We start from the raw sequence: 17,803 nt of genomic DNA, 5'->3' as shown, positions 1-17,803 counted from the left end.
TCACAATCTTAATTCATTTATGGATTCACTGTTTTAAATTGGTGAATATACTGCAGGGAATTTAATATTAAGAAAATTAAACCAAGATACAGTTAATTTTACATGATAAACATGGTGAATTTGGTTTATTATGTCATATTTCACAGGCTGCTGACGGATTCAGCAGCCATTTTAAAGCCATTCTTAAATGCCAGCAGTCTGTAACCGTAGGGGAAGTTTATGAAGCTTTTATCTCTGTAGAGGCAGGGAAGCTGTTCTTGTTCACTGGTAACAGCAATGTGACTAATATTCAGCTAAACTCTGAGAAAACTGGCAAGTGTGTGAAATGCAAACAGGGCTGCATAAAATAGCATTTTAAATAAAACCTGAAATAAAATTTAAATGACAGATCATTAATGCAACTGGAGGGGGGGGAATGCTTGGATGTAATTACTACTCCCTGCCAGTTTTCTTATTTGAAGCTTGTAACCAAAAGTTTTAGAGGAGAAATTGTTTTTCTTCTTATTTAAAAGGTAAAAGATATAAAAACCAAAAACGGGCTATATTTTAGTATTTTCATCTCTCTACCTTACATATGGCATTGGTTTTAATTCTTTCTGCCACTGCTACAAAGCCTTTGTGTTTCACTACATGTGAGCGATCCTGGAGCTAAAAGATAAAGGAAATAAAGCTCTTCAATTCATGGCCTATATCTACCAGAGTGTTGTTACAGTGGAGCCCCCATCCTAGCTGGAGCCTTGTTGTCCTCCTGTAATAACAGTGACAGTTTGAGGGCTATGTCCATGTCTCAATTTAACTTTGTGGAAAAAAATGCAGTCTCCATTGCATGCATCACCTGGATCATACACTTCCGCTATAACTGTCTGTCTCAACTGCATCGTCCCTTCGGTGTTAAGGAAGTGAATTTTGGTGCCCAGGTGAATCCGATACTCATTAACAGCCACGTACAATTGAAAAGCCTAGCTCTGGTGGGAAAACAAAGGGTACAGCAGAATTATTATCCAGATGCATAGCATGGAAAAATGCACCTGGGGTAGTGGCCTCTCCTCCCCCCTCATTCTTTCTACCTTCTCGCTCGCAGGTGCAGGAACAGCAGCGGCGAGCAGAGCAGAGGGCACTCAAGGAATCATCGTTCTCTAGAGTAGCAGTGGAGCTTGCTGCTACCAGAGGAGAAAATTTCACTCCACTTTTCTTTGCTCCCTTGCCCCATCCTTCTGGTGCCCCTCCTCTAAGCAGCACCTGGGGTACCTACCCCACTCCTCCACCCCACATTATGCTATGACCTTTCAAACAATCTTCTGTCAGCAGTTCCATTTAAGGGGTGAAGTGTGGAAAATCTCAGAAAGAAAAAAAAGTGAAATGAAAAGAAGGAAGTGTATCGCAGACAGACTGTACAGAGACAGTCTTTTCATTGCCAGAAACAGAAAACTGAACAAACTGTAAAACAAAAAGGACAGTCCTTGCACCGTATAGCTTACGATCTAAGATGAGATACAACGGATGACTGTGGCGGTATCAATTCACTAGCAACCTATACTTTCCAATTGTTTGGACACATCATAGCAAAAAAGAAGCCTTTGGAGGAGGATAATGAGTAGCTTTACAGTTGTTCACAAAGAGGTCATTCCAGGGAGGAAGGACAGCAAGAGAAAAAGCATGAAAGTATTTGTTTGGAAATTTAACAGCTGGGCAGTGGGGATAGGTAACACTGGCTGATCTGAGGCAGGAGATGACAAAAGCAACAGTGACAGAAATGACAGGTCAGGGCAAGGAGGGTGATGGCACGGTTATTGAAGACAAACACCTGATGTTCGGAGTTACAAAAGAAAGGGAAACAATTGGGGGGGATTCAAAGAGAGGTTAGTAAGTCAAAGAAGAAGGCTAGACGTATATTGTTGCAGCAGCATTTGGAATGAATGAGAGTGGGGCAAGACTGTATTTGAAAAGGATGTGACAGTAACTGATAGGCAAGATGGAAGGAATTTGGCTGAACGTTTTAGCTGCGTGGATGGAAAGGAAAGGCCATACCACAGAGGTGTGGAGAGCCATTTCAGTGGAGAGCAGGGGGGAGCCAGATTGGATACTGTCTGGAATAGAACTAGAGTAGAAGAAAAGTCAGTCTGGACCAGAAGTCACAGCCAATGGGCTGAGTCACAGGACAAGGACTAAGAGATGATCTTACAAGAGATCGGGTGATAACTGGAAAAAGAAAGAGCAACTGCATATGCACATAAGTATGTGAGTGAGTACACATGTGAACAGTATTTGGGGAAGATCATATCTAGTGAATGGCTCTTTTGTTAAGTGGGAGAGTTGAACCATGGCTCCAGGCTGAATAAACAGTTGAGGAAGAAGTAGGTATGGATGGTAGAAATTGTTGAGAAGTGAAGAGAGCCAGGAAGGAGAAATACCCGCAGTGAAGAAGACTGAAGGCAAGAGTTGCTAGCATGTATGAAAAGGTTTGATAAAGAGCCACAGGTAAGTAGAGGACGGACAAAGTTAAAACAAAAGCACGGAAGGTCTGAAGTTTTTCTTCCAACTTGGCTCTGGGGCCAATCCCTGCTATCTGGCAGGGTCTCTGTGGCAGTGCATCTTTGGTGCCTGTCACTTTAAGGACTGGAGCAGGCAGCCACCAGGTGGCTGATTGCAGCAGCCATTTTCAAAGGCCAGCTATATAAAGAGGGCAGTTGGCTGCTAGCAAGGGAAGCAGCAACATCAGCTGACTGAGCTCCTGCTTGAGGACCTGGAGGTAAGGAAAGGGGCTATGGGGAGGTGAAGGCTTCTGTTGTTCTGGGTAAGATGTGAAACTGCACCTGCTGGGGTGGGGCTCCTAGTGGCATGGGAGCCTCCAGGAAATGCCAGGCCAGTTACCTCCCCAGTGAAAGGTAGAAAAGGGCACCTTATAACCACAGCCCCACAGCCCTGGTGATGTTCCAGCAGAGCAGGGAGAGCCCAGGTTCATTAGGAGCCTGGAGGCAGAGTCCAGGCCAGAGGAGGGACCTAGAGCTGCGCCCAGGCAGCAGGGTAAAGCCTGGAGGTGCGAGTAGAGACCCAGTGAGAGATGGGTGACAGAGAGAGAGGTCCTGTGAGCGGGCAAGTGAGTTGAGGCCCTAAGAGGGGCATAGTGAAGAGGGAAAAAACCCAGTGGGGGCATGGAGGCCTGGTGCGGGGCCAGGAGCAAAGTAGGCTAATAGTTGTAGAGTTGCTCAGAAAATGCTCACATGAGGGCAGTGGAAGATGCCCGACAAACTGCACTGGGGCTGACGGAGGTGTGGAGAGACAAGCCGGAAGCTGGGTGAGACCAGGTGGTATGAATGTGGCCCAGGAGAGTGGGCAGCATGAAAGAGGCTGGGTGAGAGCTGGCGGAGTGAATGGGACCCCAGTGAGAGAGGGGTGGTGTGAGAGTGGCCCTCCAGGGTAGTATGGTAGAGCTACAACTGTGTGCCCAGTTTGCTCCGGACCTAGGCCAGAGAGGTATTGCACATGGAACATCTGCAAGGCTTGGGGCATGTACGGGGGTGGTCAAAGCGTGCACTTATGGCCCTAATCATCAGGGCATACAAAAGGTAGTCCTCCGCTCAAGTAACAGCTGAAATTTATTTTCATCAAGGCATGGCAGGAGAGTGGACCAGGCAAATTGCCCAGAGACGGGGGAAGACTGGAGGTAGAGACCTGGTCAGGACTGTAAGCCTGTTACAGTCTCAAATTCTAATTACCACCACAAGAGGCAGGTTCTCGTATTTTATTTCTACTTATTACAGTAGAAGCTGTGTTAACTGGCACGAGTGGGGTAAGGAGGGTGCTGGTTATGTAAAAATTCTGGTTATCGGCATCAATGCAGTGGCGGCGGCGGCGGCCAGCTGCTGCCGCGTGGAAACTCCTTCCTCCCCCATCTCTCCCATCCGGCTGGCTGGGTGATGCCTGTGTGGCCCACAAAGGGGAGCCACTCCCCACACTGTCTCAAAACTGCACTAAAAATATAAATTCAAACCCCAAGAATAGGAATAGGGGAATATGAATTCAAGAAAGGAGGCCTACTGTTTAATTTTTCCAGACCTTTTTTTGTAGTCTCAGGAAAATTGTCATAAGCAAGAAAGTCTCTAAAGGCAACTGGCTATCAGGCATGTTGGCTACAGATATTATTGAAACATGCTCAGAGGTGTATTGTTGTAGTCTTTACCACATACCAAAAATATGTAGCTTTGCTAGTGTTAAAGCAGAGATGGATAGAACAGTTCATAGTCACAGACCAATTAGAACTAGCCTTTTCTGTAGTTCTAGGGTAACTGTTTCAGAAGACACACACTTGGAGTCCTAACAAGCAAAACTGACTTCAGAGCAGCCCAGAACACATGTGGCTTTCAAATCTGGTTCTGTGCTCAGGGCCTTGCAAGTGAAAATGCACTGAAGAAAAATTGATAGGTCTCCATCCCTCAGGGAATAAATTAGGCTACAGAAATCCCTCAATGTTTTAGTTCATTACGAACAAAACAAAACGACAAAAAGCAAATCCCAAAAGTAACAAATGCGTGGAAGCTGTTGCTCGACTTTTCTTCAGAATCATCACTTCAGAATTCTGCCTCCAGCTTCTGGAACTCGGTAGCATCTACCATGAGCTGTTCATACAAGCGACATAATTTTGTATTATTCATCTAAACTTTTTTGAAATGTCTTGGGCTTGCAATATGCCTACACATTTGTTGTCTGTGTTTACTACTTTATTATTGATGTGAGTGAATAAAATCCACATTTTTGTTTAAATATTATCTAGGGACAAAGTACATAAGTTCTGTTTCAAGGTCAGTAAGCCTCTTTAGAACCAGACTGGAAAAAGACAGACAATCCTTTCTTTGGGATAGGGAAAGGGGACAACAGTCTTGGACAGAGTCGAGTTGATTTAGGGTCCAAACAGGGATAGACACACATGCCTTGTTACAACCTCTCTACTGGTTATAATTCCCCTAAAGAAACTTAAATGAAATTTCATAACAAAGTTGTCATCTTTTTCCATTTGGCAGATATGATCTTGCAGTATTACAGACATAGGCTTGTTGTGTAACAGCATCTCTTATGCTGTTCCCAGAGCTATACTAATATAATAAGTCTGATATTGCATATGATGTATTTGCTATTATAAATCAAACCTATTTTGTGAAGAGTAGCTTTGGTCTTGGTCCTAGACAGCTTTTTCTTTGTTTTAGATCTTGGCAACAGGCCGGTGGATAGAAGGGCCCTCAGAATTATCCACTAAACCTTGGCCTAAGCAAGCATTCCCTTTAATGATGATGTGATATCTCAGACTAGTGGTCTAGTTGTAGAGCTACCTTGTGAGCTGAGAGAAATGGCACGAAGAAGAAAGCTTCTCCTCTGTTTCCTTCACCAATTTCTAGGTAAATAATCAGTTTGCAGAAAAAAAGAATATTCTTTTAGCCCGAGACAGATTAGTTTAGTAAATCTGTGTCAAGTTCACCATCCAACTTCAATAGATAACCACAGCCAGTGACAATTCAATAGGCAACATTGGAAAAGTTTATGAATCGTCTGAAAGTGCCAATGTACTAGATTATTGATTTACATGAACAATTGAACAAATTACTAAAGTCAAGCACCTTTTTATTTTTAATCCCTCTGAAGTACAAAAAAATGTTTTTAAACTAAACAGATTTCTCTTTTCCCCAGCTGGGGGAGACTAATTTAATGTGTACCACTTCTGATTCTCTCCTACGTGTCAAGAGGAATATCAAGCACCACTTTTCCCATTTATGTACCTTTCATATGGTTAGATCCCCATCTGCTCTGTATGTTTCCATTATTTTAACTCTTGTTAACAGAACTTGCTTTCTTTCCTTTCCCCAGAGGAATACCAGAATATAGAGGTGTCATCAAATTAGCTTAATTACTTCAGGTTAACTTGATACAAAATCTTTAATACAGAATCTACTACTTGCTATTAATAGCTTCTGATAGTGGTTCAATTGATCTAGTGTCTACTATACATAAAATATATTAGGGCGTTCTACATTTCTTACAGTAATTCAGTGGAGAAGTCTTGTCCCAATGGTACATAAATCTGAAGTACCAGAAACTGCTGGATTAGTCCAACTAGAAGAGGAAAAAATACATACATATAACTAAAGATATACTTCCACAAAGAATTGCCATTTAACATTTCAAAGATGTATAGGCATACTGCTGTAAAACTATTTCCCCAGGTTCACACAACATAAATGAAAAAAAGAACTGAAGAAAACCAAATCAAACCATAATAAATGTGCCGTTTTAAAAGTCCCAGTTGTGGTTTTGGTGAAATTCTTAGGAAAACAAAGGGACTATTTTTTTTCTTCTGTTTACAGTTCTTCCTTGTGTTGTGAACATATGTAAACTCAGTGTATCCCAGGAAGACACATAAAACAAAAACAATGGATTCACACCAATGTTGCATAAAAGCATGTGGAACTTATTCTCATTGCTGAGACAGTTTAAACTTTATTAAAGAACTTAATCAAAAACAATCTATCAAAAATGCAATCCAGATTATGACAACTGTGGGCAACTGAGGCTTTGATGAGGTAGATCTAATTCACATGCTTAAGGCAGTAAAAATACAGCTTAACTGGAAGAGCAAACAATAGGGTCCTGCCAATTCCCTGTGCAGGAAAAGCCATATACTTACAAGTACCAGACAGTTCAAGTCCAAATTTGTTATTTGTTCTTACTAATTCAGTAAGGGAGGCAGTTGCCTCCTTATGGAATTGTGGAGATTTAGGCCTAGAAAGTAACATTAGCCTCAAGTGCCGCATGAGTCTCAGGAGGGCTGTGTGAGCTCTGATCATCCACACAGAAGCTCAAACCCGCTGAGCAGTAGCTCAAACCAGCTCTTTGTTTTTACCTGTCTGGCTCCTGTGCTACCACTGGTCACCCCCCAATTTACAAAAAAAGTTCAACCACAGAGCTTAAGACAACAGTTCTTCCAGTGCTCACTATTTAGTTTACAGCAACAAATCAAAGCAACATCTCGGAGCTAGCCAGAGCATTATCCCGGCTAGAGGTAAATTAGCTGGCTTAGTTACTGCGAACAGCAGTTGCAGCAGCGTGGAGCTGAGCATTGGGTAGCTACCCAAGTTTTTTTGCAGAATCTTGGGCAGGTTCTGTAGCCTGTGCAGAGCTCTGTACTACAGCAGCTCCTGAGCAAGCTAGTGTAAAGTGCAGACAGACGCACCCCTATTCTGATCCCTGATAAAAATGTGAGCCAAACAATTTCACCAAGCAGTTCTGGCAATATGTCCATAAGTTCTGGCTGAGTTACAGAGTATCTTGTAGAAAGCTATCCAAACTTCTTGTGAAAATTTCTAGTGACGGAGAGTCCATCACACAACTTGTGAATTTGTTCCAGCAGTCAATTGCTCTAAAATGTGAAATGAGTTTCTCTAGCTTTAACTCCCAACATTTTGATTTTGTTATGCCAGTCTTTACTCCTAGGCCACTGACTACTGCATGCACTTTAACAAGTCACGTAACCTTTTAGCATCTCAGTTTAATTCATAAATAAGCAACCTGTAACAGTACCTACCTCTCACTGGTTCTGTAAGGATTATGCTGGTTTGTTGCTATCTACATATGAAGTTGGTCCCAGGTATGACTGTGTAAACTGCATCCTAATGGTAAGCCTGGGGGCAGTGTGGTGGGGCTACTGGTGAAGGGGTAGCTCCTATTAAATACCATAATGTTGCAACCTCCAAAATACAGCCAGTGAGTATAGGGCACCTCACAACCCTAGCCCCCCTGCCTTGTAGGTACTCCTTGGTTGGAGAAAGGCTAAGGGACATCACCTTGACAGAAACATGCCCTTACTAAGGCATTAGACCTGATCTGTTATTAGTTCTTATCTGCTGCTCTCTAGCAGAACCTACACCCATCAAGGCACTGAACATCTGGACTAGGTCTGGTCTTTGGGTTCTGGTTTCAATGGTCTAAAGGGGGAGATGGTAGGTCTTGGGCAGCCTCCACTCCTCCATACTCTTGCCTAGACATTGAAGGTCCTGTGGTGTGATAGTCGCAGGGCTTGGTACAAGTGAATTCATCAAGCATCCGACTAGACCTCTTACATGTACACCATGATCCAAAGGATTGACAGTTGCCTACTACACATGAAGTGCCCTGAATACATTTATGCTAGAAGTTAGGTTTCAAATTATCAGAGAAGTTGATCAGTTTATGAAAGGTGTTGTATGTCATGGATGCCCATGACAGCAATGGACAGGGCTTAAAGACCAACAACGCCCATTTCAGCCCTAGAGCCCTATGAAAATATTACGTATTTATAGCAAGTTCTGCTGATACAGTGGAGGCTGCCCAAGACCTACCATTCCCACCTTTCGACCATTGAGACCAGAATGGTCCATTATAGTTTTGCAGTATTAAAGTTTTGACTTTAACTTACAAAGCAACAAAATAAAATCTCTCAGTAACATGCAGCAAAGTACTCTTCTCCACTCAGTATTACTCTTCCAGAAATACACAGATGCTTCTGTGCAAGTAGGGATGTATTTGGCGGCCATGTTGGTCTGAGACAAAAAGGAATGCAGAACTCTAAACTCTTGGTTCAGAGATGATAACTTTTATTAGACCAACTAAGAAATTGCAAAACATTTATCTTTTTGCTGCAAGCTTTCAGGCACACGTGCCCTTCCTCAGGCTTAGGGAAAAATAAAGATGGTTAAAGCCCCCATAGATAGAAAATAAACTTCATTTTGCACAGAAGAAGCTGAAGGTAAATATCTGTCCCTCTGGGTCCATGAGACTTTCTTTGTGTGAGTTGCTCTTTGATGTGCACATAAGGCAGGATTCCTTCCCCAGTGATGTCAGATGGCAGAAAGGCAGGGAGTTAAGAGAAATCTTTCTTTGTTGTTCAGCAATGAAGTTTATAATTCCAAAATCAGCTAAAATTTGGCATCTTCCATGTTTCATCTTTTTGTCTTAGACAAACACGGCTACCAAATATATCCCTGAAACATTCCCTGGAAAGGGCTTTAGGGAATAAACAGACAGAAAGAACAGGGTACCCCTGATGTAAGGGTGAATGAATGTTCGCCTTCTGTTAAGATAAAGAAAGCCATATAATGCACATTTCTGCACGTCACAAGTTAATAGCATTCTGCATCATCTGAGCCGGGTCTTGAAAGACCTTAGCAGTAGATCCTGACAGGAAGACCATGGCAACCCTGTTACAGGGCTCGGTGCTACAGTAAAGGAGTGATAAATTACCTTAAAGGTGGCTAGAAAGGAATGGTCAAAGACTCCGACTGTCCTTCAGCTAGGGTGGGGAGGGGCGCAGCGTGTACATATACTCAGGAAATGAGCACCTGTATAGTGGAGTCATTGGAAGAGAAGGGCCAGAGACACTTAGAACAACATTCAGTGCAGAGAGAGACAAAGATGGAGGCCAGGGTCTGCAAATCCTTGTGAAAAGTTTATGATGACTAATTGGGAAAAGTGGCTAATCTGGGCCAGCTAGTCTCACAAGCTTCCATCCGTGACTTTCCTTTTAGTGGTGTAGGGAAGGAATCAAATGCCATGTTCGCAAGTTTTTAGATCACTATAAAGGAAAGATGGCAAAATTTTCAGTGCTACTGGCAACTTGTATATTTGAATTCAGTTTACCAACATTTGAAATATTTGCAGCACATACCCCAAAGGAGAGAGAATGATAACAGATGGAAATTTGCAAACAACATTACAACACTAATACTGAGTTAATTTAGAACCAAATCTATTTTTAGCCCAGAGATTCCACAATGCATTACTTCTTAATCTTCAATTTAAGTCGCAACAGTTTATTTTAGCACTGCCAATAAAAAATTTAAGTTGGATTTCTTATAAAGATTCATTAGTGTAATATTTATAATACTAAAGATAGTGCTGAATTTCCTTTGCAAAATCAGAATAATTAATCTTTAAATCATTAGTGCAGGACCAGACTTCACAATTTCTCATTTACTACTTTGTTGTGTATGCTTGAGAAAAGTTAAATTAATTTGTAATTACAAGACACTGTACAAGAAATATATTAGAAGATTCCTCTGTTTGACCCAATTAAAATAACTAACTGTCTCACAGTTAAAAAAAAAAAAAAAAAAAAAAAAAAAAAGCAAGCAGTTAAATCACATGTAGCTCGGTTCATTACAATAAGCCTTATACAGGCATAACATCTTGCCACAGAGTTTCAGATACAAGTAGTCGGGTTAGTGGTGTGCCTGTAGGAAAAAAGCTGCCTCTGAATTTAGTTTGAGTGCTGCCTGAACAGACAATAGTGGAAAACAATCCATAATGCTGATCAGACAACTGATCACATAACCATGCCTGAAGCGTGGGCAGACTTTTTCTGATTGTTACAGTGCCAGTTTTATTTGGCAGAAGAGTCGGGTATTCTTTCAAATATTATTACTGTCTTTCCCAAACTATGACTGTGTTGAAATGAAAAGGATCCAATTTCTAGGTCTCCGTAAGGACTTTTTTGGGGGGAGGGAAAAAATCATTACCAGGAAGACGAATAAGTGCAGCAATAATTTTAAAGAATGTTTTAAACACATGAAAAATTGCATAATTTACAGAAAACTATTTCCTTATGAAAATACTCGGTAACTCATTGCTATAGCTTCATTTGTTATTACAGCTCCCACAGAAGATATTTAATGATACAATAAACATTCGTACAACCATTGTATAGGAGACCATTAGTTAACATCTATATGAATGACCCAAGCCCCCATCCTGCTCTATCAACTCACTTTACATATACAGGATTTGCATTAAAAAAAACAAACTTACTCTTTCCAGTTTGTCTATTGCCATCTTAAATAGCAAAATACAAACCTTAGCAAAGTTGTCCCCTGAGGCTGCCGTGTTCCTAGGTGTGACAGATGCAAGACCTTGGAAGCACAGAAACTTCAAAGACTATTATATTGAGATGTGGTAGATGCTCTGAACACACTGAATTTTCAAAAAGATGACTGTATGGCTGCTGTAAGTCTTATGTAGCTCTGTGTTCCTGGCTCAGCAAGGGGTAACTAATGCAAATCCCATGGCTGATAAACAAGTCTAGGAAAGTTTTGCCTCCTGGGGAAACAGAGTACACCGGTTTGCCCTGGTATACAGAAGTGGACAAAAGAGAGGGATTTAAAGAGGCAACCCTGAGCCAAGGTCAAGGGACATGCAGACTGGGACAAAGACCTGATGAGGTGGCATCTGTAACTGCCAGGATCTCCTGAGGTTAATGGGTAATATCTGGAACGTTTAGCACAGATGTAAAATATTGCTTTACAGGAGGAGTGTCAAACACGGCCCATAGGCCTGATCCAGCCCCGGGACCTGTTCCATCCTGCCTGCTGGTACTCTGGCAGGCTACCAGAAGTTGAGGGACATGACCTGTCACAGAATTCAGAGTCCCCAAACAATAAATGGCATTGTGCTTCGTGATAGCTGACTGGTCACTGTCACTATTTCTCAAAGAGGAGAAAGTTCTGCAATGAGGCCAGACTTACTAGGAAGAGACTGACATGTGAGGAGACTGCAGCCTGGTCTTAAGAACAGCAAAGAGGGGCCCACCCAGTAAATGATGGTCAGAGGCCCAAGTCCTAAACACCAAGGTTCTTCCAGGAAGGCTCTGCCACCTCTGCCTTTGTCCCCAGTCTTTCCACCTTTCTAAATGCTAACTCTCCAAATTCATTCTGGAATCTAAAGGCCTAGCACATTCTGACTCAGGTTAACACCAAAAATTAAGATAGTAGGAAGGATGGTTTAGGGCAGGGGTTGGCAACCTGTTTGGGAACAGCAGGCCAAAGTAATGCAGCCCAGTCCTTCCAACACTGGTGCCACTGCTTCTCCTCACTGTTGCCACTGATGTGAGTTGCCTGCTGCTGAAATGCCACCAATCTGCTCTGCCACCAAAATGCTGCTGATACCCGATTTTATAGGCCAGATGTGGCCTACAGGCTATAGGTTGCTGATCTTTGGTATAGGGCAGGGATGGCCAGCCTGTAGCACAGGTGTCACAAGTGGCATGGACAACCTCTGTGCGTGGCATGCAGCAGATCAGAGAGGGGACAGGCAGCACAGGGGCAAATACAGCAGAGAGCAGAAAGCAGAGCAGCTAATCGTCAGGGCATGAGGATCAGAGTGGCACTCAAATAGGCTGTGCAGCCAATTTGTGGCACACCTCCTAAAAAGTTTGGACCCAACTGCTCTAGGAGACAGGGAAATGGATGGGGATCTGAGTGACCTGACTTCAAGTTCTAGTTCAGCCACAGACTTACTGGAAGGGGGTGTGACTTCCACATAAGGGATTTACCCTTTGGCAGGGGCTCTGCTACTGAACCTTTAACAGTCCTTACCGTGGCTTAAAGTGGGGCTAGGAGCTTTATAACACCCTCCACACAAAGGAAGTTTTTTCTCCCTGAAGGATGAACATGGTAATAAAAGAAACATGAAAAGTGAATATATGCTTGTCAGAGACTTCACGAGACAACATTTCTAAATACTTATTAAATTAGGTGACAGTGGTATTGTACCACCCACAGAATGATACATATAGGAAAAAAATCTAGTTATGGGAGGAAAATGCAAGTGATACCTTTAGACAATAAAGTATATTTGTAGTCTGTTAGTGTTGATAATGTGTTAGGATCCACTTGCCCTTTGAACAGGTACATGGGTCAGTCCTTATGAATCAGCTTACAAGAAAAGGGCCTCAGCTGATGTTCAATCTGTAGGACAAAATCCCTATACACAGATATGAACATTTTAGTAGCCAAAGTTGTGATGATCAGTTTGGGTTTATTCAGTGGTAAATCTCAGACCAAACAATGCAAGTCAGAATCAGATATATTTGGTATATGATTTAAGATCAGATTCCAGACAATGTAAGTCAGAATTTTTTCCTTGAGTTTAATGGGACGATGCCAATCTACCCCAGGTGAGGACTAGCTGCCAGAAGACAAATATGTGTCTGTAAAATTGCTTGCCAAAATCCCTGAACCCATGAGAGAGTTACTTTAGTACTTTTAAAAAGTGAGAAGTTATGTAAAAATGCAGTTTCATGCTGTTGAAAAACTTTTCATCCATTCCTATTTTCTATTCTAATTTTAAAAGTGTAGTGGTCTAGACATTTCTTCTGTAAAAAGCAAATCAGAAGCGACCAACATAATACTTTATCCTTGGTCTGTATAGCATCTTTCACAATGGCCTTTACCATAAAGCCACTATACATTTCTGAAGTGGGTAAAATATCACAATATTAAAGAATAAAATTAAATAAATTAAGGATCCCATTTAGCACTAACTGAACAACTTGCAGCTTTCAATGAGCACTGGATTGGACCCTAAGTTATTTGCCCAAGGTCAGACAATAAGAGTCAGGAATGGAACAAATGAAGTGATAACAATGGAGCTGTAACAATTTACTCCTGCCACAAAATGCTTAATTGTGTGTGGCATTTCTAAACCTTCTGCTCACTGGTAATGACTGCCTTGCTGAACAGCGACATCATTTATTTAACTGACAGTAGAAGAGGCCAAACTAAGAGACAGTATTGCAGATAGGTTTAGTAGTTTTAATAACATCTCAAATATTTAATGTTTTGATACTTACGAGTCTGTCTCGCTTCCTTTGGTAACTGCATCTTGTTGGTTTGACTGCTTCCCTCAAGTACAAAGATAAAGCCTTTGACCTCCTTATCAAACTCCTACAAAAACAGGACAGTGTACAAAACAAACATAATAGCTGCCTCCTCACTGAAGAAAGCAAGTGCCATCCCCGCAATAACATATAGCCAACATGTAAGGTTAGCTTAGTTTTATTTTCTAGACAAACAGGATTTACGCTATGATACATGGCAGTCAATCGCAGAACAACTAAGAGATGTTAGAAAAAAAACACGCCATAAAGCGTGCCTTTTATTCATATATTTTGTGAATAGACTGTGTTGACATGCGTCAAATTCGTGACCCACTGGCCCAGACTTGACTCAAGAGTTATTAGAATAACAGAACTACTTCATTTTTTTCCTACTAGAAATAGTTCAGCTACAAAACTGCAGCTGTGACTCATCCGATTTGCAAATAGGCATACAGTGCAAATTTAAGTGGTCATTTATTCTGTCATCATGACGGAAGTGCAAGTGACAACTTTTCTATACTTAGGCCAAAGCCCTCATTACCTTTTAATTTTGAACTCCAAGTACATTATTGGATATTTTATACTCTGGGACCTACAAATTCCCCTAAAACTTACTTTCCAAATTGCTGATGGGCTGCCAAAGATCTTCCATTTTGCTCCTGGATTCTTGCCTTGTGCACTGAATATTTCAACAAACGGGCCACCCTGTGAAAAAAACAGTTTAAAGATCCATCGCCCCATCCAAGTGTTGAACATGGCTTCATCACTGAGCAGAGTCTGATAAAAGCTGGACATATGAGGGCAAACTGCCAAACAATGGCTAACCACAGTCAATATAAATATTATTGCCCACAGTTCTGATGCCAATCTTAATCCCAGCTTCTAATCAATCAAAAAACAGCACACTTTACATTCAATATTTGACTGTATATTTAAACTGATGTTTAAGTAAAGCCAATGCACCATGGCTATAGTCAGGAAACACCAATTATGTTTACTATTTTATCCTTTTAAGAGCAAAAAGTTACATGGCATGTAAAAAAAAATTAAATAAGCAACAGATGAATGGCTTTATAGAGACGTGTTTAATTCTGCAACTCAGACAAAAAAGGATTTTTCTGAGTCACACCCAGCTAAAAAACCTAAATAAAAAGGTAAAATGAATACAGCTGATATTGTGGAGGGTTTGTTTTTTCCCCCAGTATTCCATGAAAGCACTTAACTGATGGTCTCCAAGAATGCCAGCTTTGCACCTTCACAGAATTGAGTAAAGGTTTACAACCAAACAACAAGCCCATTAACTCATCATTAAATTCAGTAAAGATTCAAAGTGGTGTTTCATGAAACCACCGGCCCAATTTTCTTTAGAATGAATAAGGGATGAAATGGGGGGGAATAAACCCACTGCAGACAAGAGACTTGAAGTTAATGGAACCATTTGCCTGTAAGAGGACTGCGGCATGAACTACGGTTCCTGCAACATCGAACTTGTATATTTTTATATTGAACACTACTGACAGTTACATTGAAAATTACTTCCATATTTGCAAATAGGGTTTAGAAGATACTGAATGATTACATATCCAGGAAAATTTCAACAACACTTTTTTTGCTCCACAGTTTGTAGCTTCCATTCATTTCTTCCATGGGTGAAACAGAAAGAATAGCTATTGCTGCTTTACCTGATATTCATTTTTGAACATTCTTGCAGATGTTTCACAGCTGGAAAATAATTTCAGCAGCTCAAGGAAGCAATGAGACACTTAACGATGTTGCTGAAAGTAAGAAAAAAGTTTGTTGTAAATGAAATTCTGCCAAAAAAAAAAGAAAGAAAAAGAAAAAGTTTCCCTATTATCAAACAGGAATCCATATTTTCAGGTATCATTTTCAAATAAAATCATATAAAAATCCAGCTCTACTTCCTATGTCTCTATGATTTTAAAAGCTGATTAGCACAAATCCAAAATACTTAGAGTAGCATGTAACTCTTTGGCATCAAAGAGCTACCACACATCATTTGGCTTCAAGAAGTGATCAGTGCTGTTGCTCTTTAAGCAGTACTTTTTTCTGTAAGTACTATTCACCCACTGCCTGCTATGTGTTCAGTGCTCTCACGAGTCAATGGAAGTTAATGGTACTTTGCACCTCAAAAACTGCTCAGCACGTACCTGTTCAATTCCCACATGCTACTCTAGAACCCAGTTCCAAGAGGTGTCAAGTATCCTCAAAGAAGAAGTTGAGGGCAAAACTGCACCTCTAGTACACAAGTTTGCGTGATACTCAGCTGCACCTAAATTCTTACAAATACTCATTCCCTGAATTTAAGGTGATTTCTGACATAGTGCTATTTCTTTGCATTCTGAAATAATTCTGCTAGCAGTATGCCTACCGGGAAGCAATTAGCATAATTTACCTTGGGAACTAGGTTAGTCACCGTACTATTCTTTCAAAACCAGGAAACACTAAAATCAGTCAAATTTGCATATGATCTCACGTGAACTAACAAGCTTCATCTCCGATCTTGCAGACATTTACGCGTGTAAGTTACTCATGTTTGCCGGATCGGGACCTTAAAGAGCATCACTTGACTGGAAATGTATGGCAATGCCCTTTCAGGGAACTGCCATCATGTTTCTTGGCTGCTTATGTCTATTTTTCTATTCAACTGATACTAATTTTCCTGATTAGCGTTTCTGTCAGATGCACTTTAAAAACAATTAGAAATTATTTGCCATATGTAGCTGCAAAAATAATGTTAATTTTGGTGATTACACTGCAGTTTAGAAACTAAGATACTCATAGCATGCTATCCAACTGTGATTAATATTTTGATTGTATTGCTTTAACGCTGCCTACCAGTACGCTCATGCATGAGCTGTATGAGACCGTACGCCACGCCACGCTTATAATCAAAATGCTGAAAGTTTGCTCAATCAGTCGATTTTTTTTTTTTTTTTTAAATGGGCAAATTACCTAATAACTATATTAAGTTACTTAATTGACAACATGATGAATTAATCATTTATAAGTTTGCACGTACTATACTACTACCTTGTTCTCTAAATAAAGCAATCTGACAGCATGTTAATTTCTGGAAAATGTTATCGTTCTAATGTTTATTTCCCCCCCTTCGATCTAGTCTTTGCTATTAGGGCTTTTAAAACAAGGCGTTCAACGTCCCACAGCTCGTGTCTCAGTTGCAAGTAACGGCGTTTTCAGGCAAATCTTACGGCATCCGTCGCGTGCCGATTCCCTGCGCCAAAACTTCACGCGCTGGGCAAGCGACGAGGGAGACAAAGAGGTGATGTTTTCTTGTAGCGGAAATGTAACGAGCCCGTATAAATAACTACTCCAGACGCGCAAGATCCTGCGTTGGGGGCTGAGGCCTCCACCCAAGGGGGGAAGAGGCTTTCCGACCCCCGCCGCCGTCGTCCAGGAAAAGGTTTTCCTGTCGACAAGTCTTACTATTGAGCGTGGCTTTACCAGCCCCGCAACAAACCTCCGGTCCGAATGCACGGGGCCGTACTTCATCCCCTTCACCGCGCTATCTTTGGGACCGGATGGGCGAAAGCGAGGGGGCGGCGTGTGACCCGCGCTGGTTGTCTAAATTCAGAGCCATCGATCGCCATGGCAACGTCCGCGCCCCTTCACACCAGTGCTCGGCGCTGGCCAGGGTAGCGCTCAGGGAGGGACGGGGAGTCAGCGGTGACACGCGCACAGCGAGACACCCCCGCAGCAAGAGAGGGAGGTCTCTCCCGGCACGGATCCAGGACACCGTTACGCACCCAGTGCGGCCTCTCACGACACCAGACAAGACGGGGCAGGGAAACATGACCAGGGACAAAACGGGCGGGGGGCTACTGCCCACCTCTGTGCAGGCCTTATCCCAGCCAAGAGGGGGAAAGGCCGCTGAGGGCTGCACGGGCACGGATTGATTCTCCCCCCTCGGTCTCCCATCCACGTGCTGACCGCGCCCGGCCCTGCTTAGCTCCCGCTCAGCCGCGAGGGGGCGGGACCTGCGGCGCTGCCCGCACCCGGCCCGCGCCGCGGATCACCTCACCTGCGGGCGGCACCGCAGTGTCCAACATGGCGGCGGGGGGGGGCCCGGGGCAGGGTGGGGCCCGCGTCACC

General features: G+C 42.3%; 1 protein-coding gene and 1 long non-coding RNA gene across 12 annotated transcripts in view; one reads left to right on the top strand and one right to left on the bottom strand.

The window, feature by feature from the left end:
* LOC112549583 overlaps positions 1 to 4,610 on the top strand; it is a 231,558-nt gene extending 226,948 nt beyond the window's left edge. For both annotated transcript variants that reach the window (XR_003093067.1, XR_003093068.1), the window contains one exon: positions 1,082 to 4,610. This is a non-coding gene — a long non-coding RNA (uncharacterized LOC112549583). The remainder of the gene's footprint in view (positions 1 to 1,081) is intronic.
* CUNH3orf67 (chromosome unknown C3orf67 homolog) overlaps positions 1 to 17,777 on the bottom strand; it is a 120,297-nt gene extending 102,520 nt beyond the window's left edge. For 9 of the 10 annotated variants that reach the window (XR_003093063.1, XR_003093064.1, XR_003093065.1 and 6 more), the window contains exons 1-5: positions 17,733 to 17,777; positions 15,355 to 15,447; positions 14,288 to 14,377; positions 13,646 to 13,739; positions 6,030 to 6,102 (exon numbers count right to left, since the gene is read on the bottom strand). Coding sequence is in view for 6 of the 10 variants with exons in the window: in XM_006019626.2 (XP_006019688.2) it covers positions 6,030 to 6,102; positions 13,646 to 13,739; positions 14,288 to 14,377; positions 15,355 to 15,375 (278 nt within the window). In the remaining 4 variants the exon portion in view is untranslated. The other variant, XM_025199004.1, reaches the window with a different exon arrangement.
* Between the last annotated feature and the right edge of the window lie 26 nt (positions 17,778 to 17,803).

This window comes from Alligator sinensis, unplaced genomic scaffold, assembly GCF_000455745.1.
Source record: "Alligator sinensis unplaced genomic scaffold, ASM45574v1 scaffold469_1, whole genome shotgun sequence".
Taxonomy (NCBI): domain Eukaryota; kingdom Metazoa; phylum Chordata; order Crocodylia; family Alligatoridae; genus Alligator; species Alligator sinensis.
This window is presented reverse-complemented; position numbering and strand designations above follow the sequence as displayed.